This window comes from Suncus etruscus, chromosome 1 (assembly GCF_024139225.1).
Source record: "Suncus etruscus isolate mSunEtr1 chromosome 1, mSunEtr1.pri.cur, whole genome shotgun sequence".
Classification (NCBI taxonomy): domain Eukaryota; kingdom Metazoa; phylum Chordata; class Mammalia; order Eulipotyphla; family Soricidae; genus Suncus; species Suncus etruscus.
In genome coordinates, this window is record NC_064848.1 from 205,697,602 (window position 1) to 205,720,201 (window position 22,600).

The 22,600-nt window shown below is 55.7% G+C and overlaps 1 protein-coding gene across 1 annotated transcript in view; it reads left to right on the forward strand.

Annotated features, from left to right (window-relative positions):
- The window catches only part of MGAT5B (alpha-1,6-mannosylglycoprotein 6-beta-N-acetylglucosaminyltransferase B), a 41,248-nt gene extending 20,199 nt beyond the window's left edge, over positions 1-21,049 (forward strand). Inside the window, 10 exon segments of the mRNA XM_049776143.1 lie at positions 2,924-3,055; positions 4,325-4,458; positions 5,048-5,178; positions 15,140-15,214; positions 15,216-15,296; positions 15,628-15,774; positions 15,847-15,963; positions 18,132-18,206; positions 18,905-19,161; positions 20,004-21,049. Of these exon segments, the coding sequence (XP_049632100.1) occupies positions 2,924-3,055; positions 4,325-4,458; positions 5,048-5,178; positions 15,140-15,214; positions 15,216-15,296; positions 15,628-15,774; positions 15,847-15,963; positions 18,132-18,206; positions 18,905-19,161; positions 20,004-20,202 (1,348 nt within the window). The 3' untranslated portion in view covers positions 20,203-21,049.
- Positions 21,050-22,600: the final 1,551 nt, after the last annotated feature.

Here is a 22,600-nt window from a genome sequence, read left to right on the forward strand (position 1 = left end):
CTTCTGGGGTGAGCCTGGGGACATGTGGGGACCAGGTGCCCCCCAGCTTCAGGCAGAAGCGGGGAGTGAAAGGGAATGTGCATGGCAGGGACATGGACATGAAGGAAACGGGGCGGCTGTGAGGGGCCCCCCTCTACTGCAGGGCCCTTCAGAGCTCAGCTGGCAGCTCCTGCCGGCTCTGATTCGACTGTGCTCATCAATTTTATTTGCATAATTTCAAGCATCATTAATAGTACATGGCATGAGGAAAAATTACGGAGCTCTCCCTCCATCCATGAGTGAAATTGGGTTTAGTAGAAAATTAGTTGACTTAACTGGCAAATGATGGCTCGAGAGGGGATGTTGAGATAAGGCCGAGAAGGAAGGCTGAGCTCCCAGCCTGCACGGAAACAGCCACCCAGCCTGCGGCTCTTGTGTGTGTGGCTTGTTTTAGAGAGCCAGACAACGCCAAGGAGGGTCCCCTAAGCTGGGTCGCCAGTTTGGGGACACACAACACACACACACACACATACACACACAGAGTATTTCCCACTCCTACAGCTTAGCCATCCATCAAAACCTTTTTAGGGTGCAGGTCTGATTGGGACTAACTCAACAGCCTTGACCACGCTGCTGTGGCCAACTCAGAACTGGGGCATACAGGGCCAGAGAGATAGCATGGAGGTAGTGTGTTTGCCTTGCATGCAGAAGGACGGTGGTTCAAATCCCAGCATCCCATATGGTCCCCCAAACCTGCCAGGAGCGATTTCTGAGAATAGAGCCAGGAGTAATCCCTGAGTGCTGCCGGGTGTGACACAAAAACCAAGAAAGAAAACAACTGGGGCATACAGAGGCCAGAGAGATAGCATGGCAGGAAAGCGTTTGCCTTGCACATGGCCAACCCCAAACCTGGGATGGACTCGGGTTCAATTCAATCTCCATCATCCCATATGGTTCCCTAAGCCTGCCAGGAGCGATTTCTGAGTGCAGAGCCGGGAGTAACCCCTGAGGGCTGCCAGTTGTGGCCCAAAAACAAACAAGTAAAAAAGAATTGGGGCACACAGAAAGATGTTGGGTATGGGAACAGGCAGTGTCCCAATGGGAGCCCAGGGCTTAGGCTGGCCCTGCTTCCTATCTGGCTCTTGGATTGCAGAAAGGCGGGACAGGGCTCGAGGGCTGAGCCCTGAGAAAGGGTAGTGCTAGAAGACCACAGAGTTGAAGCGATGCCGGCCATGGAGAAGGGGACAGAGTGGAGAAAGGGGGTGCAAGGCTGGAAGGAGGGTGTGACCTCTGAGTGGGGAGAAGACATTTGTCATAGAAATGGGCTGGGGAGGGCTGAGCGACAGCACAAAGGGGAGGGAGTTTGCTTTGAATGTGGCCAACCCAGGTTCAATCTTCAACGTCCCATAGGGTCCCCTGACTTGCCAGGAGGAACCCTGAGCGCCGCTGGGTGTGGCCCCAAAACCAAAAAGAAATGAACTGTATGTAAGATGGGTACAAGGCAGGTGGGAGCAGCAGAGAGATCTGTGGGGTGTCCCTCACTCCGCAGCACCCTGCCCCCACTCACTGGAGGTGACAGCTCAGCTCTGTGCAGGGGGAAGTGGGGATCGATCAATCTCCAGACAGGCCCACTGTGGGAGAGCCCTGAGTCTCTGGTAGGGGTTGGAACTCCAGCCCTGTGTTTCCTTTGGACTCTGCCCAGTGCATGGCCAGAAGAGCCTTCCTCTGCTTTGGGTGGCTTCTTCCCTCTGCGAGGTCCCCACCCCAGCTTCAGGGACCTGGGAGGATCTCAGGAGACAATAGTGGTAGACCTTGGTGGGCCCAAGTCTGCTGCTAGGCAGGAGGGCCTGCCAGAGGTTACCCACCCTCCTATACCCTTCATGCCCAGGATCCGGGCCCTGGGGGAGAGGGTGCCGGTGCCAGGCAGGCCAGGGTTGGACGGAGGAGGACAGGCTTGCGACCATGAGCTGAGCAGGCACATCCCTCTCATTAGGTCCTTCAGACTCAGGAAAGCTGATGGCTCCGGAGTCTGAGCTGAGGCTGGAGAGAGGGTTTCAGTCCATGGGGAGCAAGAAATTTCCTAGCAGACCTGGGAGATGCTGCAGGGCTTTGGCGCTGGGAGTGGGCGTGGTAATTCGTGGGCGGGGCCTGTGGTGGGTGGGGCGTCTTGTTGGGCGGGGCATGGCAGTCAGGTAACTTATAGGCTGGGCTCCTTGTGGGCGCGGCTGGTGGGGCGTGGCTCCTTGTGGGCGTGGTTGTTATAGGCTGGGTTATTTGTGGATGGAGCATCTGGGATATGTGGCTTGTGGGCGGAGCATCCAGGGGAGGCTGGTTCTGCGCGTGGCTGTCTGTGGGTGTGGTTATCAGTGGGCGTGGCCTCTGGGGGCGGAGCAAGGACCCTGTGGTCGGAAGGAGTAATGGTGGGCTTCCCTTTGCCCTGCACTCCAGGTGATGGAGAAAAGGCACAAGCCCTGCCCTATGCACAAATGGGCCTGTCAGCCCTTCTGGTCCCCAAGTGCCGGAGGGCCTGGGAGAATTTGTGGACTGGGCAGGGTGGACAAGGCCTCCAGGACCTCCCCAGATCCCCCGAGGGGCCTGGGCACTCAACACCCCTGTCTGGTCCCACACAGGACCTCATGGGTTGGCCTATGGGTTGTCCAGGGGGCCGTCCAGCCGGGCTCAGGTGCAGCCTCTGGGGTAGGGACTTGGGGGCTCTTCCTGGCTGAGAAGATAAGTGGACAGGAGGCTCTGTGTCCCCCTGGAAGTGGGGAGAGGGGACAGTCCCGGACATCTCAGACTCCCCCTCTCATGCTCTGTACGGCCACCTCCCATCCCAGAGAGGCTCCTCCCTAGGTGCTTCTCCTGGGTTCCAGAAACTCGGGTGCACAGGTGGGAAGCCAGGGGTGTTTCCTGGAGCTCAGGCCCTGAAGGACCCCTCTCTCAGTAACTTAGGGGTGCCGCCAGGCCGGGGGAACTGCCCGCTCACCGTGCCCCTGCCCTTCGACCTCATCTACACCGACTACCACGGCCTACAGCAGATGCGACAGCACATGGGACTGTCCTTCAAGAAGTACCGGTGAGTGGGGAGGGACATGGGTGGGGACATTGGGAGGGGGGACACGCAGCCCCCCACCCCGTGTTCCTCCTCATGCTCTGGCTGTCACTGCCTTCTGGAGCGGGCACTGCCCACTCTCGCCCCCACCTTTCTCATCATACAAGGGCCCCAGAGGGTGGCATGGCCCGTCTCAGTTGTGACCCCTGCTGGGGTGACTGGACACCCCCACCCCGTCTCTGTAGCCAGCCGCATCCAAGGTTTCATTTTACACTGCAAGCCCCGCTATATATTACCTTTGTGCCAGCCTCACTGACTATCCCGCATGATTTTATTAGAAAAAGGTGACAGGCCGCGTTATTGCTTTTATTATTAATGCGGGTTCTCTGGGCGCACCCTCCTCTGGGGACAGTCTGATCTGCAGGCCTCAGGCAGTTCTGGGTCATGGGCAAGGACGCTAGATAAAAATGGGGGGGGTCCTCTGGGATCTTGGAGGTGTCCTTTGGTCGCCCACTCCCAGGGGTGCCCAGGCAGATAGGATGGAGGGCTCAAAAAAAAAAGGAAGGGCCCAGAGAGATAGCACAGCGGCGTTTGCCTTGCAAGCAGCCGATCCAGGACCAAAGGTGGTTGGTTGGAATCCCGGTGCCCATAGGGTCCCCCGTGCCTGCCAGGAGCTATTTCTGAGCAGACAGCCAGGAGTAACCCCTGAGCATTGCCGGGTGTGGCCCAAAAACCAAAAAAAAAAAAAAAAAAAAAAAAGGAAAAGGTCCGATAGGTCAGCAGGAGCCCAGTGAGGGGGGCTTCGAGCATTTCTGGCCCTTCCACATCAGTCCAAGGGGCTCAGCTCAGCCACTCATCCACTTTTTTTTTTTTGTGTGTGTGTGTGTGTGTGTGTGTGGTTTTTGGGTCACACCCGGCAGTGCTCAGGGGTTATTCCTGGCTCCAGGCTCAGAAATTGCTCCTGGCAGGCACGGGGGACCATATGGGGCGCTGGGATTTGAACTGATGACGTCCTGCATGAAAGGCAAATGCCTTACCTCCATGCTATCTCTCCGACCCCACTCATCCACTTCTTCCGGCCAGGGTACCCCGAGGGGCAGTAGTTCAGGACCCCCTCTCCCAGCTCCTTTGGGTGGTGCTAACGGTGGTGTGGGAGCTCATGGTTGGGTTTAGGGCGGCTGTGAGCTGGCAGAGCTCCCCACGGGGCAAAGGAGAGCTGGCCCAGAGACCCCAGAGACCCCTGGTCTGGAAGGGCTGGGCTGAAGGGCTCCCTGGTCCCCCACCCGTGAGCAGGTGCCGGATTCGGGTGATTGACACCTTCGGGACGGAGCCAGCCTACAACCATGAGGAATACGCCACTCTGCATGGCTACCGCACCAGCTGGGGCTACTGGAACCTTCAGCCCAAACAGTTCATGACCATGTTCCGTGAGTGGCCCCAGGAGTGGTGCAGGGCTTGGGGCTGGGATCCGGATCTCTCTGTGTCTCTCTGTCTGTCTCTCTCCCCCAGATGAACAGAGAAGCAGGTGCAGGGGTCTGGGGCTTGGGGAAGAGCATGGGGACCCCTCTCCCCAGGACCCTCACTCCCTGACGGGCCTGGTGCAATGATTTAGCAGGGACAGTGCTGACCTTGCACTTTCAGGGAGAATCAAGAGGGGCAGAACTGACTTGGTTTTGATTTCTGGGCCACCCCCAGCAGTGTTCAGGGGTCACTCCTGGCTCTGGATTCAGGAATCACTCCTGGAGGACTCAGGGGATCCTATGGGATGCCAGGATCGAACCCAGGTCAGCTACCTGCAAGTCAAGTACCCTTCCCACTGTGCTATCGCTTCGGCCCCAGGAGCCAGATATTGGGCTGAGTCAACCAGGGAAGAAGCGTGTGGCTGTGTTTAGTGCCTCATGCCTCAAGTTTCCCCACCTGAAAATAGCTGGGAGGGGGCTCTTCTGCCCTGTAGCTCTGGAAGAGTCTGGGAGGGGGGCCCTCCTACCCCCCCACTGATCCCCTATGTGATCGCAGCTCACACCCCGGACAACTCTTTCATGGGCTTTGTGCTAGAGGAACTGAGTGGCTCCGAGAAGCGGCTGGTGGCGGGTGGCAAGAGCGGCGGCATGGCTGTGGTGTATGGCAAGGAGGCGAGCATCTGGAAGGTGAGCCCCAAAATGCGGCCCAGCCCCTGAGGGCCTCATCCAGGAGCACAGGTGGACGGACCGAGACTCCAGGCCCCTCAGGAGTCTCAGAGTTGGCCCAGGATCGGCAGGCCCAGGCTGTTTGAGCTACACCTGTCTGACCAGTCTGTACCCCCCGCCCTAAGATTTGGACCCCCTCTCCTCTGGGTGGGCTACCCCAAATACCCCTTCACAGTGAGGGGACACTCTCAGAGCCTCACACACTTGACACACCACACACATTCTCACCACCTCACATACACCACACAGTCACAGTTTCACACACTCACATTACACACACACCACACACTTCACAGACTCACACCACACAGTCTTACATGCACCACACACTTCATACAGCATCATACACAATTACACTCTCTCACAATGTCACACACACACCTCCCAGGGTGAAAGACTCAGGAGTGCTCGGGTCCCTCAGCATCCCTCCCTCCTCTCCCCATAACCTGGGCTTCCTCCCACCCCCAGGCCGGTGCCACTGTGAATGTAGAGTTGTAGGTAGAGACCCATCGATCACGCCCCAAAGCTGAGACCCTGTCACCCTGAGACCCTACGCTTCGCTTCGGAAACCAGTTGTCTTTTTTTTTTGGTTTTAGTTTTGGGGCCACACCCAGTGACACTCAGGGATTGCTCCTGGGTATGCGCTCAGAAATCGCTTCTGGCTTGGGGGACCATATGGGACACTGAGGGATTGAACCTTCGATCCATCCTAGGTTAGCAAGCACAAGGCAGAGGCCTCATGGCTAGCGTCACCACACCAGCCCCTCATTTTTTCTTTTTCTTTTCTTTTCATTTTTTTGTTTGTTTTTGGGTCACACCCAGTGGCGTTCAGGGGTTACTCCTGGCTCTGTGCTCAGAAGTCACTCCTGGCAGGCACAAGGGACCATATGGGATGCCAGGATTCAAACTACCATGTGTTAGAATCAGCTGTGTGCAAAGCAAAGGTCCTACCACTGTGCTGTCTCTCTGGCCCACATTTTTTCTTTTAAAGTTTTGGGGTCACACCTGACTTTTTCATGACTCTGTTCTTAGGTGTTGCTCCTAGCAGGTCCAAGAAACCATTTGGAGTGCAGGGGTCAAACCCGGGTCAGCTGTGTGTAAGGGAGGTCCCCCATCCCCACATCCTTACAGCATCTCTGACTGTCTGGAGCTGGTTTTCCTGTCTGTTCTGGACCTTGGGACTGCAGGGTCTCCTGGCACTTTTCCCCTGTGACACCCCCACCTTCTGGCTCAAGAACCCTCACTTTTGGTCCACCACTCCTGCCAACTGTGGATCAGAACCACAAGTGGTCCCTGCACCCCTCGAAGTGCTCTTCTGGCCCCTGATCACTTTGTGCTGTTTGGGGTCTCTTCTGGCCGAACCCCCATGACAGTGGCTGCCACCACATGTTCTGGGCTCACACTATACAGGGCTCAGAGCCAGGGGAAAGGGATGACCCGGGAAAGGGGGGTCCCAGTGTGTCCAACCTCTGACTCCAAGGGCTTGGGAAGGCAGTGGGAGGACAGCTGGACCCAGCCCAACATCAGCAGCTTCCCTGGGGCCACAGTTACGGGGTCCTTGCGCATCTGTGAGGGGCCAGCTGGTGGCGGGAGGCGAGCTATATGCCCTTAGCAAGGGAAGGAGGGGTACACGGAGCATCTGTGATTTTACCAAAAACACAGTCATGAAACAGGCCCACAGGGTGAACTTAGGAAATGTAGGAAGGCATGGAGCTGTGTCCCCAAACATGTGTGTCTTCTCTAGACAGAAAAAGGAGGAGGACAGGAGTTGGGATGAGGGGTGTGTGATGTGGCTTAGAGGAGAAGGAAGGGGTGCAGCTTCTGGGAAGTCTCCACTTCCTGAGGGGAGCAGCAGGAAGCCCCAAGGCCTTCCACACCCCTCACCAGACTCTGAGTCGAGTTCTGGGGAAGGCAGAGTCCAGCCTTCATTCAAACCTGAGTGTTTGGGTCGGGGGGTGCAGATGGCTCGGGGGCAGGCCAAACCCCTCCTTGCTTTGGGGAGAACCTTCTGGACACCCCATGTCTGGATTTTCCTCTTCTCTTTCATGGATGACAGAGACGGAAACCCCCACTTCCCCCTGATGGTGACCCCTTAAGCTAATCACCACATTATTTCTGCTTGTGGGGTGCAGCCACAGCCGTGCAGTGCTGTGAATTGCCAGAAGCCCCCCACTCATCTGATACCTGGAGGCACATCTCTCCCCACGGCCCCTTCCTCCGCAGAACACCCCCACAAACTGCTTCTGGGGTTCCCAGTTCTTTACATTCAGCAGAAGATGCAGCGTTTGTCTCTTTCTTTTTCTTTTTCTTGTCTTGCTCAGCTCTGTGGGTCTCGAGTGAGCATTTTTGCGAAACTTGACATATAGGTTGGCTTGCGTCCATGCCTGCACATATGCCCCTGTAATTTGGGGGAGTGTCACCTGGGGGTGGTTACTAGGGGGCTGGAACATTTGTTCCTTACTCTGCTCCCGGAGTTAGGTTTCACCTCTGAGCTTGCTCAGTGCCCGATAACCAACCATCATGACTGTGAATTTGTCTGGCCAGTTCCTCACGACTTTCTAGCTCTTTCTAGACTGTTCCCCCAACACTCTCTCTTCGGTGCAGGAGCTCCAGTGCAGATGGAATCAGCCTTCTTCACTTACGGAAGTTTGTTTTTGGAGGGAGGTCACACCTAGCACACCTCACCACTCTAAGTTTGGGGGTTGCTCCTGCCAGTGTCCAACCTGCAACTGCTGTCCACTGGACACCCCTGGCAGTTTCTGAGCAGCTCAGCTCACAGCTACCCTATTGCCCTCTTCTTTCCCTTTGGGCCTGGTTTGGTTTGAGGCCACATCCAGCAGTGCTCAGGCTTTCCTCCTAGCTCTGCACTCAGGAATCACTCCTGGCAGGCTCAGGGGACCTATGGATGCCGGGGATTGAACCTAGGTTGGCCGGGTGAAAGGCAAATGCCCTCCCGGCTGTGCTATGGCTGTGGGCCCCAGGCCTGCTCTTATTTGATTCCCTTATTTGGTCTTTGCTCTCAGAGCTCTGTTCTCTGCCTGAGGGATGGATTCTGGTTCAGGGAAACATTCTCTGGCTTCCTGGACTCATCTTTGCACCAAGAAAATCAGTGGTGCTGGAGAGATAGCACAGTGGTAGGTCGTTTGCCTTGCATGCAGCAATCCAGGACGGATGGTGGTTTGATTCCTGGCATCCCATATGGTCCCTGAGCCTGCCGGGAGCGATTTCTGAGCAGAGTCAGGAGTAACCCCTGAGCGCCACCAGGTGTGACTCAAAAGCCAAAACAAACAAAACAAAACAAAACAAGAAAACCAGTGATGTTGGGCTGGTGCTTTGGGTGGTGTCTTGAGCTGGGCATTTTTCTCTGGCTGCCTCCGTGTTTCTGTGGGGCGGCTGTTCAGAGGGTGCTGTAAGGCCAGTGTAGAACTGAGTTTGATTCAAAGGGAGGGTGCGGGTATCCCGCTCCAGCTGTCCAGCCCCTCCGGCTCCGTGAGCCCTCATTCTCCTCCCCAACAGCTGCCAGTCCCTGGCTGGCTTGCTCTGGCTTGTGTATCGTGGTTTCTCCAACAGGCAGTGACAGGCTTCAGTGAAGGTTAGTGGCTTGATTTTGTCCCCAAGGACAGTGATTCTCCCAAAACTATTGATTCTGAAGATGGTTTGTATGCTGGCTTTATTCCCATATCACAGTTGAGTTGAAATGTCTTTTAAAATTATTTTTTTTTATTTATTTATTTTTTTTGGATTTTGGGCCATACCCAGTAATGCTCAGGGGTTACTCCTGGCTTGGGGGACCATATGGGACACCGGGGGATCGAACCGCGGTCCGTCCAAGGATAGCGCAGGCAAGGCAGGCACCTTACCTTTAGCGCCACCGCCCGGCCCCTTTTAAAATTATTATTTGATTTGGGGGCCACACCCAGTGGTGCTCAGAGGTTATTCCTGGCTCAGCACTCAGAAATTACTTCTAGGGCCTGGAGAGATAGCACAGCGGCATTTGCCTTGCAAGCAGCCGATCCAGGACCAAAGGTGGTTGGTTTGAATCCCGGTGTCCCATATGGTCCCCCGTGCCTGCCAGGTGCTATTTCTTTCTTCCTTCTTTCTTTCTTTCTTTCTTTCTTTCTTTCTTTCTTTCTTTCTTTCTTTCTTTCTTTCTTTCTTTCTTTCTTTCTTTCTTTCTTTCTTTCTTTCTTTCTTTCTTTCTTTCTTTCTTTCTTTCTTTCTTTCTTTCTTTCTTTCTTTCTTTCTTTCTTTCTTTCTTTCTTTCTTTCTTTCTTTCTTTCTTTCTTTCTTTCTTTCTTTCTTTCTTTCTTTCTTTCCTTCTTTCCTTCCTTTCCTTCCTTTCCTTCCTTTCCTTCCTTTCCTTCCTTTCCTTCCTTTCCTTCCTTTCCTTCCTTTCCTTCCTTTCCTTCCTTTCCTTCCTTTCCTTCCTTTCCTTCCTTTCCTTCCTTTCCTTCCTTTCCTTCCTTTCCTTCCTTTCCTTCCTTTCCTTCCTTTCCTTCCTTTCCTTCCTTTCCTTCCTTTCCTTCCTTTCTTTCCTTTCTTTCTTTCTTTCTTTCTTTTTTTTTTTTTTTTTTTGTGGTTTTTGGGTCACACCCGGCAGTGCTCAGGGGTTATTCCTGGCTCCAGGCTCAGAAATTGCTCCTGGCAGGCACGGGGGACCATGTGGGGCGCCGGGATTCGAACCGATGACCTCCTGCATGAAAGGCAAATGCCTTACCTCCATGCTATCTCTCCGGCCCCGCCAGGTGCTATTTCTGAGCAGACAGCCAGGAGTAACCCCTGAGCACCGCCAGGTGTGGCCCAAAAACCAAAAACAAAAAAGAAAAAAGAAAAGAAATTAGTTCTAGCAGGCTCAGGGAACCCTATGGGATGCTGCGATTGAACCTGGGTTGTCCATGTGCAAGGCAAACTCTCTCCCTGTTGTGCTATTGCTCCAGCCTTTTTTTTGTTGTTGTTTTGTTTTGTTTTGTTTTTGTTTTGGGTCACACCCAGCAATGCTCAGGGGCCACTCTGGCTCTATGCTCAGAAATCGCTCCTGGCAGGCTGGGGGACCATATGGGATGCTGGGATTCTGCTGTCCTTCTGCATGCAAGGCAAACACCTTACCTCTGTGCTATCTCTCCAGCCCTGAAATGTCTTTTTATTCTAATATATATAATTACTTTATTTAAACACCATGGTTAAAAAAAACACCATGGTTACAAATTTGTTCATTACAGTTGGTTTTTTCATAAAGTTGTTCATGATTGAGTTTGTTTTACAATGTCCAACATCCTTCACCAGGGCACAGTTTCTGCCACCATTGTCCCCAGTTTTCCTCCTGTGCTCCCACAGCCTGCCTCTGGGACAGACTACAGACTTTTCCACTTTTCCACTTTTCCACTTTTCCACTCTCTCTCTCTCTCTCTCTCTCTCTCTCTCTCTCTCTCTCTCTCTTGTTTTTGGGTCACACCTAGCAGCGCTCAGGGGTTACTCCTGGCTCTGGGCTCAGAAATCACTCCTGCCAGGCTCGAGGGACCATATGGGATGCCGGGATTCGAACCACCGTCCTTCTGCATGCAAGGCAAATGCCCTACCGCTATGCTATCTCTCTGGCCCCTCTCCCTTTCTTTTTGACACTGTGGTTTGCAATCTTGTTACTAAAGGGTATCATGCCTATCATTTTCCCTCCTTTCAGCATCCAGTTCTTGTCCAGAGTGATCAGTTCCAGCTGTCATTGTCATAGTGGTCCCTTCTCTGCCCTAGCTGCAGTCCCTGCTCTTTGTGACAAGCTTCCTACCATGAACTGGTCCTCCTGGACCTTGTCTCTATTGTCTCTGGGTATTATTTTTATACTGTCTTTATTTTTTTTTATTTATTTTTTTTGGTTTTTGGGTCACACCCGGCAGTGCTCAGGGGTTACTCCTGGCTGTCTGCTCAGAAATAGCTCCTGGCAGGCACCGGGGACCATATGGGACACCGGGATTCGAACCAACCACCTTTGGTCCTGTATCGGCTGCTTGCAAGGCAAACGCCGCTGTGCTATCTCTCTGGGCCCTGTCTTTATTTTTTTTTATATATCACAAATGAGTAAGGTTATTCTATGTCTATCCTATGTCTTTTCTATGTCTATCCTATGTCTATTCTATGTCTATCCTCTCCCTCTCCGTCTGACTCATTTCACTCAGCATAATACTCTCCATATCCATGAAATGTCTGTCTGTTTTGTTTTGTTTTTGGGTGACACTCAGAGGTTACTCCTGGCTATGCACTCAGAAATTGCTCCTGACTTGGGAACCATATGGGACGCCGAGGGATCGAACCAGGTTTTATCCTAAGTTAGCCACGTGCAAGGCAAATGCCTTACTGCTTGTGCCACCACTTCGGCCCCCTGTGTCCCACTTTTAACTTTCGTTAATTATATTAAATATGGGTTGATGGGGGCTCAGGAGTCACCCCTGAGCACCGCCGGGTGTGGCCCCCCCCAAAAAAAAAACCAAATATGGGTTGATGGGGCCAGAGGAATAGTACAGTGGGGAGGGTGTTTGCCTTGCGCATGGCCTACCTGGGTTCAAACCTTGGCATCCCATATGGTTCCTCGAGCCATATGAGCCATATGAGCTTTCCAGGAGTAATTTCTGAGCACAAAGCAAGAGTAACCCCTGAGTGCCAGAGGGTGTGGACTAAAACCAAAAAGGAGGGGGCTTAGGGGCTGGAGGGGCTGAGGAGCATAGCAGGGAGGGCATTTGCCTCACATGCTGACCCGGTTTGGAATCACCCGAGCTCACCAGGAGAGACCCCTGCACAGAGCCCAAGAGGGAGCCCTGAACACGACCAGGTGTGGCCCCCAAGCTAATAAATTATAATAATGGCTGAAATTATTCTTTCACGATAATTTTGCATACGAATATTTATTGCAAAAACTGTTCTCTGGGCCCGGAGAGATAGCACAGCGGCATTTGCCTTGCAAGCAGCCAATCCAGGACCCAAGGTGGTTGGTTCGAATCCCGGTGTCCCATAGGGTCCCCCGTGCCTGCCAGGAGCTATTTCTGAGCAGACAGCCAAGAGTAAACCCTGAGCACCGACGCCGGGTATGACCCAACAAACACACACACACACACACACACACACACACACACACACACACACACACACACAAAGGCAAAAACTGTTCTCCATTGAAATGTCTGTGCCTTTCTCTCATACATCAGTTGACTACATGTGTGGTCTATTTCTGGACTTTGTTCTGTCCCATTGGTCTGTGTGTCTGTCCGTCTTGATTAGGGCTGTGCTATAATAAGGCTGGAAATCAGGTCATCTCAGTCTGCTCACTTGCTCTTTCCAATGTATTTTGCCTATTCTGGGCCTTTTGTGTTTCCAGATGAGTTATAGAATCTGCTTGTCCATATCTGTGAAAACCTCGTCCAAGGCTTCAATTTTCTTTCTTTTCTCATTTGACTTCCGGAAATGGACTATAACAAGTGACAAAATCTCCGGAGGCTGAGAAAGCTGCTCTGTCACTCTTACTTCTGGGGGTCTGAGGGCCTGGAAGCCCCAAAGGACCTCCTCCTGAGACAGTGATGCAGCCCCTGTTCGGCTAGTTCTTTTATTTTATTTTATTTTATTTTATTTTATTTTATTTGGTTTTTGGGCCACACCCGTTTGATGCTCAGGGGTTACTCCTGGCTATGCGCTCAGAAATCACCCCTGGCTTGGGGGGACCATATGGGACACCGGGGGATCGAACCGAGGTCCATCCACTTGCAAGGCAGACACCTAACCTGTAGCGCCACCTTCCCGGCCCCTGTTCGGCTAGTTCTAACAGGGGGTTCAGAGCCTTACCATGGGGGCCCCAGCCTGGTGACATCCCAAACTGTGACTTGTCCTGACCCTCAAGTTGGCCAGCTGCCCCAACACCTGCCTGCAGGCTCAGAGGTACTCAGGGGTGCGTGTCTTAGGGTGTCAGCGATGTCCTTCTCTACTGGGTATTGGCCTTGGAGTCCTTAGGTCCTGAGGGATTTCTGGTACCAAGAAGTGGGGGACATCATCAGCTGGGTACCCTCACCAGAGGGAGGTATCCTGAGTTTAGAGCAGGAATTGTTGGCGAGACTATATGTCCTTTGATTATGTGCTTCAAGAACTGGGGTTTGGGCCAGAGAGATAGCACAGCGGTAATGCGTTTGCCTTGCATGCAGAAGGACAGTGGTTCGAATCCCGGCATCCCATATGGTCCCCCAAGCCTGCCAGGAGCGATTTCTGAGCATAGAACCAGAAGTAACCCCTGAGCACTGCCGGGTTTGACCCAAAAACCAAAAAAACAAAAACAAAATAAAACTGGGGTTCATGCCCTCAGCCTGGACAGGCCTTCCTGTGTGAGACCTCACAATGCAGTGGCTGGGGTCTTTCTGGGGTCCATGGGACACTGGCCTCCATGAAAGGACCCGGCCCTCTCCAGCCCTCCTGAGTTTGGGGGATCCTTCCTTTGGAACATAACCTCAGCAAAACTACAAGATTAGAAGCCAGTGATAAAGCCCTGCCCTGACAACAGACATAGTCCAGAAACTCTTATGACCACAGACACAGTTCAGGACTGCACCACCATGGGCCCCCTCTGTCCCCGAAAACCGAGACTTTACCTGTGTCTGTGTTACTAGGGAACTAGGAGGCTGTCCCTGGAGCTCCATCCTTCTGTCCCCACACCCCGCAGGCTGGGCTGGTTTCCAATTCATCGGCCTGCAGAGATTTGGAGGCCTCGGATGGGAAATAGCTAAGCCTGGCTGGGCTGGGGACACTTTTCTTGTGATGTCCCACGAGTGCCTGTGTCTGCTCTCTGCTGTGCTCCAGGCACAGAACCTTGTCCCCGAAGACGCACTGTGTGGATGGGGGTGGGAGGAGATGGATGGTGGGTGGGTGGTGGATGGCTGGACAGATGGATGAGTGGGTGAGTAGGGAGTGGAAGGAAGCATAGGAGGATGGAATGATGAGTGAATTGAATTGAAAGAAGGAAGAATGATGGAAGGGATTGGTAGGTGGATTTGTGGATGGATAGATGGGTGGTGGGTCTGTGTATGGATGAGTGGGCGGGTAGCCGCGGTGGGCGGTGGGCAGACAATGAGAGGAGGCAATGATGGAAGGGTGGGTGATGGGTGATGGTGAGCGTGTGCACAGATGGGTGGGCGGGTAGACAGGGTGGGTGGTGGCGGATGGTGAGAGCGAAGGCAACAATGGGTTGATGAGGATGAATTGATGAATTATCTGAACTCCAGAGAACTGCACAGCCCCTAGGGTCCTTAGAGATCCTGGGGTTTGGTAGGTCAAGAAGTGCTACTTGAAGGTGTTTGTGGATTCCCAAAATAGCCCCAAGACTATAGCCCAGGGGTGGCGAACACGTGGCTGGCCGCATGTGGCTCCCGGCCAAAATGAATGTGGCTCTTTGCCTCTTATCATTATTTTGTATACTGTGGCTCTTTGCCAAGTTTGGATCTTGTTCTGCTGCTTCTGAGGAGGGACCTCTGAGGAGAGATCTCGCTGCGTCATCCCATCTCCCATCCCTCGGAAACAACTGCATGGGCCAGCAAGCGGGGGGACCCGTGTGTCACATGTTGTGTCACATTTGCCATTAGTTCTGAGTGTGGAGGACGCAGCACACCCTCACCCTCACTGCAGGATTTTGACCCTCACTCAAAATGGCCAAATGCAATGTGTTGAATAGATTATTGTTCAAATGATATGCGAGTCTTGTTCTGTTTTGGCAGGTCACTGCGTGGTGTGGCTCTCTGACTCTCCCAGTTTAAACTTTTGGCTCTTTGTGTCCAACTTGTTCGCCACCCCTGCTATAGCCCCTCATGGCCCCCAGGACAGAGCCCCTCACAGCAGCCTCACCTCTCCTGACCCTAGCCCTGGATCTCCAGAACAGGGCCGCCATTGCCTCCGTCTCATTCAGGGCAAGGAGAAGTTTCTGGGCCTCCTGAACAAGTACGTGGAGATCCACGGCACGGTGTACTATGAGAGTCAGCGGCCCCCCCGAGGTCCCGGCCTTCGTGAGGAACCACGGCCTCCTCCCACAGCCCGAGTTCCAGCAGCTGTTGCGCAAAGCCAAAGTGAGCTGCCCCTCACACCCTGCTACCACTTGGATACTCCTCTCTGCACCCCTACACCGCCCTGACCCTACCCTAAACACCCATACACTTCCCTGACCCTCCCTATACACCCCTATACCACCTTGACCCTCCTCTCTGCACCCCTTCACTAGCCTGACCTTCCCTTCCATGCCCCTCCCAGTGGGCCCCACTCACTTACCCCCTCCTCCCTCACTGCATTCCTTCCCCACACTGTCCACTGCCTGGCCCCAGATGTCCCGCCTCACCTCACCAGCTTCCCAGGTTCCCAGGCTGTGTCCCACCCTAGCCCGGCACTCCTGTCCATCCACAGCTCTTCGTGGGCTTCGGCTTCCCCTACGAGGGCCCCGCGCCGCTGGAGGCCATCGCCAACGGCTGCGTGTTCCTGCAGGCCCGCTTCAGGCCGCCCCACAGCTCCCTCAATCACGAGTTCTTCAGGGGCAAACCCACGTCCAGGGAGGTGAGTGGGGGGGCACCCCAGGGTGGGGAAGTGCGGGTGGCGGGCAGGGTGGCAGCTGCCTGTGCCCCCCAGGTGTTCTCCCAGCACCCCTACGCCGAGAAGTTCATCGGGAAGCCTCATGTGTGGACGGTGGATTACAACGACTCGGCCGAGTTTGAGGCTGCCCTCCAGGCCATCCTCAGCACCCAGGTGGGCCCTGTGGTAGCCCCTAGACAGCCCCTGGCAAGCTGGGACAACTAGCGTGGGTGCCTGTGGATGCCCTTGTGTGTGTGTACGTGTGCACCTGTGTGTCTCTGTGCCACAGTGGCATCGGGTCTCCTGTGTGCTTGTCAGTACGTGTCGGGCCCGGTCTCCGCACGCAGGAGCCCTGTTCACTCACCGAGAAATCTGTAGCAATCACGGCCTGGGAGACAGACCAGCCCCTGGGGTGGAGGAAAATGTACTGATTGCTTTTCTGTTTGATAGTCTTGAACGCAAACATCTGTTCAACTTCGTGCATCGACTAATTAAACAATCACGCTAGTAAGAGAATCAGGAAGTCCAGGAGCACAGTGGGGGCGGGTTGTGGGGGGGGGTGCTGCCGTGGCACACAGCCAACTCAGGTTTGATCCCCCATATTCCTTAGGGCCCCCAAAACAGACTAGAAGTAATTCCTGAGCACAGAGCCCAGAGGAAGCCATGAGCATTGCCCAGTAAGACCCAAATACCAAAACAAAGGGGGAAGAAAGCCAAGTCAACCTTCACCCTTTCAGTTGGACCCCAAACCATCCATACCCGTCTTCAGCACCCCTGACATCTCCCAAGCATCCCCCCTGATGTTTCAGAAGCTCCTGGACACCCCTGTGTCTGTTGCCCTGGGAACCCCCCGGGGCGCAGGTGGGCGGCTGCCCCAGTGACTATTAGAGGAGAGATTTAAGGACATGGCAGGGCCTGAGGGTGTGCAAGGGTCAGAAGGGCCTGTGGGGAGGCAGCAGCACCCCCCAGAGGGGCCAAACCCCAGAAACATTCACGGTTCTCCTGGGCTCGGGCTTTACCCACTGGCATCTCACCTGGGATGCGGCCACTTGCGGTGAGGGACCCGCCCACTTGTCCCCACATGATGCTCAGCTCCTGCCACCCTGGGAATAGTGCCCTGTGCTCAGGTTCGTGGCTGCCCTCCTGGATCTCTTCCACAGCCTGGCTCTGCAGCACATATAGGCAGCGGGACAGTGGCTGGGCCCCTCGCCAGGGCCTTGGACCCTTGGCCACAGGACTCATCGTGCTCTACCTGAAGTCATTCGTTTTTATGTGTGTATGTACAGGGGTGTCTCACTTGGAATCGTGTGTAGTATATATGTGTGTATGCGATATTTATGTGTGTATTGTAGGGGTGTCTCACTCAGAATCATATGTGTATATGTATTTATGTATGTGTTGCATGTATATGTGTAGGAGGAGATGTCTCACCCAGAATCGTGGGGGGTCCCACTTAGAATCACATGTCAGGGGGGGCTTGTGAAGCAGATAGAGGGACATTGGAGGGGTTGTCTCTGTCTGTTTTGGGGTCACACCCAGTGGTGCTCAGGGCTGACTCCTCACTCTGCTCAAGAATCACTCCTGGCAGTGCCCAGGAGATTCTGGGAATCGAACCTGGGTCAGTCACATGCAAGGCAGATGCTCTCCCCACTGTCCTATTACTCTGGCCCAGCTGGCACATTTGGGACCCGGGACTCAACCTCCCAGCCATGCCCTAGCAGGGCCACAGTCAGCCTGCTCAGTTCTTGTGGGCTGAGGTTCCCCATCTTCTGTCCTCTGGGCACAAGATCCTGTAGGTTGGGAGATGGCTGTGTGGGACCAGCTCACGTCTGGGATGGGACCCAGTGGGGTGCTGTGTCCAAGGCGCCTGCCCGAGGCCTGGACATCAGCAGCACTCCAGAGGGGCTCCCTGAGGGAGGGGCTAGTTGGGGCCAGTGCAGAGGGTGTCCCCTGCAGCCCCGAGGCCATCTGTGTGGCCCTGGGCCATCAAAGGTCCCAGCGACACAGACAGGCAGTAGCCAGGACGTCACAATCAGTGTATTGTGACGATGATGACAGATGGGAGCAGGGACCTGAGGGACACAGAAAGGGTGACACAGGTGTCCCTGGGAAGAGGGCTGGGAAGTATCGCAGTGATGAGGGGAGCCGGAAGACTTCCTGGAGATGGTGGCCCCCACCAGGGGCTAAGGGCACCATCTGGGTGGGTGGCTGTGTGAGGAGTGAGAGGGGAGTGGCCAGGAGGAGCCCTGGGTGAGGGTACAAGAACCACCAAACCTTCCAGCCAGCACCCGCTGGCCAGATAAGTGCCCAGTGCGCCTCCAAGCCTAGTTCCTGGCCGACAGGTGGAGCCATACCTGCCCTACGAGTTCACGAGTGAGGGCATGCTGGAGCGCCTGCACGCCTACATCCAGCACCAGGTAAGGGCTGGGGCACCATCCGTGTCGCCACAGGGTGAGGCCTGAGACTTCTGCATGTAGAAGGTCCTGCACCCCGATCTGAGAACTTTAGGGTGTGGCCCCCAAGCCCAAACAAAGCTCAGATCTGGTTCAGCCTAGAAGAGCCCCGGGCCAGGCATGTCCAGGTGAGGCCTGTGCCCCACCACCTTCCAGGGGAGTCCTTAAGAGCCCAGTGTCCAGGCTCAGAGGTGTTGGGGGTGTCTGGCCGGGAGCACAGGGCCCAGTGGGGTGGTTTTTGTGCTCAGTCTCTGCACAACTGTACCCTGAAAACTCAGGCTAGGAACCCCAGCAGGCAGGACAGACTGACCGTCAAGCATGGGATGGATACTTGCATTGATAGGCAAGAAATCCCTGAATCCACCTGTGAGACGGGGCAGAGCAGAGGGGGCCAGATCCTATTGCCCTTCCCTGTGTTCCCCTCTTCTTTTTTTTGGTTTTTGGGCCTTACCCGGCGGTGCTCAGGGGTTACTCCTGGCTGTCTGCTCAGAAATAGCTCCTGGCAGGCACGGGGGACCCTATGGGACACCGGGATTCGAACCAACCACCTTTGGTCCTGGATCGGCTGCTTGCAAGGCAAACACCGCTGTACTATCTCTCCAGGCTGTTCCCCTCTTCTTAACCTCTGGCACCCCATCTAACCTCAATTTCCCCATGGGCAGGATTTCTGCGCTGCACCCAGCCCTACGCCCGCAGGAGCACCGGCCCTGCAGGGACCCCTGGTGCTGTCCCCCAACGCCAGCCACCTGGAGTGGGCTCAGAACGCCAGCCTGACCCCCGGGGCCTGGCCACCCGAGCGCTCCCTGCGGGCCTGGCTGGCGGCCGAGGGCCGGGCCTGCACCGACGCCTGCCTGGACCACGGGCTGGTCTGCGAACCGGCCTTCTTCCCCTTCCTCAACAGCCACGCGGCCTTCCAGATGTGAGTGCACCCCTCATGGGGTGGGGTCCAGGGTGCTGGGTCCAGGGTGTTGCCCCTCCTAGCGCCCATCCTGCCTCACGGCCTGGGCGGTGAGAGCTGCCCACGTCCCTCCTGCTCAGTGGGGTGGGCCTGTGCCCCTGGGGTCCTCCTTTTTCCCTGCAAGGGCCCAGATTCAGCGATCTGGACACTCATGGCAGGAGCCAGGAGGATGGGGCGGGGCGTGGTCAGGCTGGGGCGGGGCCAAGATGGCTGATGGGTGGGGCCAAGGGTGGGGCTAGACAGAGAGAAGTGGCCAGCCAGGTGGATTAACGACTAAGGGGTGGAGACTATATGAGGGCGTGGTCAACCGATGGGCGGGGCTGAGAGTAAGCGGGTTTTTGTGAGGGCGGGGCCTAGTGGATGGGGCGGGGCCAATATGACTGGTGGGTGGAGCCAGGGCCCTCGAGGGTGGGGCTAGGCCCAGAGAAGTAGCTGGTCAGGTGGATTGGCGGATCAAGGGGCGTGGCTTATGGAGGGGCGGGGCTTATAAGGATGGGCGTGGCCTAATGGCGGTGGTTTGAGAGGGAGTGGGCGGGGCCTTGGGGTGAGATGGGCCTAGCGAATGGGGCGTGGCCTCGAGGGTGGGTGGGGCCTGGTGGGTTAGTGGATAAGGGGCGGGGCCTTGGGAGGGGCGTGGCCTGGAAAGACGAGGGCTGGGGCAGAATTGAAAGGACTGAATGAGTGGGTGGGGCTAGGGCGGGGCCAAGCGGACTGATGAGGCCAACCAGGTGGCGCAGATCCGTGGGCGTGGCCTGGAGGTGGCGTGGTTCTCGCCTAGCCCCGCCCCTCCCGTCCCCCTCCAGGCTGCAGGTGCCCTGTGACAGCACCGAGTCGGAGATGAGCCACCTGTACCCCGCGTTCGCGCAGCCCGGCCAGGAGTGCTTCCTGCAGAAGGACGCCCTGCTGTTCAGCTGCGCGGGCGCCAGCACCAAGTACCGCCGGCTGTGCCCGTGCCGGGACTTCCGCCGGGGCCAGGTGGCCCTGTGTCGGGACTGCCTGTGAGTCCTCGCCCCGCGCTGGCGATCGGAGGCTCCCCCCCGGCTTTGCTCGGGGGGGGACGGAGGCCTGGACCCTCGCCGTGCCCGAGCCTGGGTTCGAGCTGGCCCCGTGGCGCAGGAAACGGTCCTGGGTGCGGAGAACCCCGTGAGGGTCAGCTGGGGTTGTAGACAGAAGGGGCAGGGCCCGGCAGGCCAGAGGGGGTCCCTGCACCTGCTCCTCCTCGCCCCACCCTCCTGCCTGCCAGAGGCCCTCCCCCCTCGGACAATTGGGGGGGCACAGGGCCAACCAGACCGGGCCTCCTCCTGCTTGTCTCAATCTTCTCTCGGGGCGTCTCCTGCACCCCCTGGCATGACTTGGATCCCAGACCTCTCCAAAGCTGCCCAACCCGTCCAGCCTGGGAGAGTCCCGGGGCCTCATCTCTGCTCCCCCAACATCTCCCTCAGCCGGAGGGGGGGGGACCCAGTGACCTGCGGGTTCCTGGCTCCCTTCTCACCGCTGCACCCTGTCCCCGTGGCCTGCCTGTCCCCCACTCTCGCCTGCACCCCAGCCCGGCCTGATTGACCTGGTCAGGCCCCGGAATCACTGCCACCCTCCATTCCCATTCTGACCCTTTCTTGTCCCCCCCACCATTCTGCCCCCACCAGACCCGCCCTGCCAGGGGACAGACACTCACATCAGATGCTCACATGGGGGATGGACCCTTCTCTGGGCCTGGGGCCTCGGTGACACTCCACCCCCCAGGCTCCTTGTCCCCAGCACTGCCCTGCCGGGGAAAGCAATAGAGATACTCTCCTCTCTTTTTTAAAGATTTATTTCTTAAATAATAAATATTTTATCGCGATGTGTGGAATGAGGGTTGCTGGGTTGTTTCTCAGCTTTTTCCTGGGAGACTGGGGGTGGGGATTGATGGAGCACCCAGGAAGTAACTCTAGCCACATTGCCGGGGCAGCCAACGTGGTCCCTCACACTCCCTGCCCTGGATCCTTGAACCTGGAACCTGGAGCTCTAGCATGTCTCCCTCTTGCAGCCTGGCCAGGCACCTGAAAACCAGAAAATAAGGTACCCTTGTCGGGCCCATGAGTCCTGCTGCCCCGCATGGCTACACATGATACAGCTGAGGAAAAATAGCACAGAGACTCCAGCATCGGCCCAAGGTCACACAGCATGTGAGCACTGGGTGGGATCACCATGAATCAGATGGTTTACAATTTCTCTGGGGATCAAATGACCCCAGCCATAAAGCACTTCGTGGCCTGTGTTTGAGGGGCTGCAGGCAGATCCCTCTTTATCCCCAGAGCAACCAGGGGACAATGATTTGGGGTTCTTGTTGTTCAGTCTTTTTGTTTTTTGCTGTTTTACTTTTTGGCTTTGGGGCCACACGTGGCAGTGCTCAGGGGTTACTTCTGGCTCTGCACTCAGGGATCATTCCTGGCAGTGCTCAGAGGACCCTATGTGATGGGGAGGGTGGAAGGCAAACTCTCTCCCTGCTTCTCTATTCCCTCTCCAGCCCTGGACTGAGATATGGGATTGTTGCCTTAGTTCCCCTTATTCTTTTTTTTGTTTTGTTTTGTTTTGTTTTGTTTGGGCCACACCCGGCGGTGCTCAGGGGTTACTCCTGGCTGTCTGCTCAGAAATAGCTCCTGGCAGGCACGGGGGACCATATGGGACACCGGGATTCGAACCAACCACCTTTGTCCTGGATCGGCTACTTGCAAGGCAAACGCTGTGGTGCTATCTCTCCGGGCCCAGTTCCCCTTATTCTAAGAGTATCCCCAACACGGGCTTGCAGGGTCCCTGGACCCACTCAGCACCAGGCTCTAACAGGAGAAGAAGGCTGCCCGCCACCTCCAGGCTGACTTCGGAGCTTGTCCCCACCGTTCAGGCAGCCTTGAATCACCCCATCACCCGGCTCAGTCTGCTAAAAATAGCCAGGCCCAACTTCTACAGAGATTTGAGCATCGGGTAGTGTTGGAGAAGGGTAGTGCTGGAGAAGCGGCAGACGCCAGGCTGCAAGGCAGTCTGTCAAGAACGATTTTCCAGGGACCTGGAGGGACGGCAGAGCGGATCAGGCGCTTGCTTTGCACATGACTGACCCATTTTAGGTCCCCAGTGCCTCATGCTGAACGCAGAGCCAGGAGTAACCCTGAGCACCACCAGGTGTGACCTAAGATAAAGAAGAGGGTTTTTTGTTTGTTTGTTTGTTTGGTTTGGTTTATGGTTTTTGTGCTATACCCTGCGACACTCAGGCATTACTCCTGGCTCTGTGTTCAGAAACTAGTTCTGGTAGACTTAGTCGGTTGAGGGGCCCTAAGGGATGCTGGAGATCGCTCGTCTGCCCCAGAGAAGGGCTCGCTGGCGTGTGCTCCTGCTCCCCGATACCACAGTCCCAAAGCGCACCCTC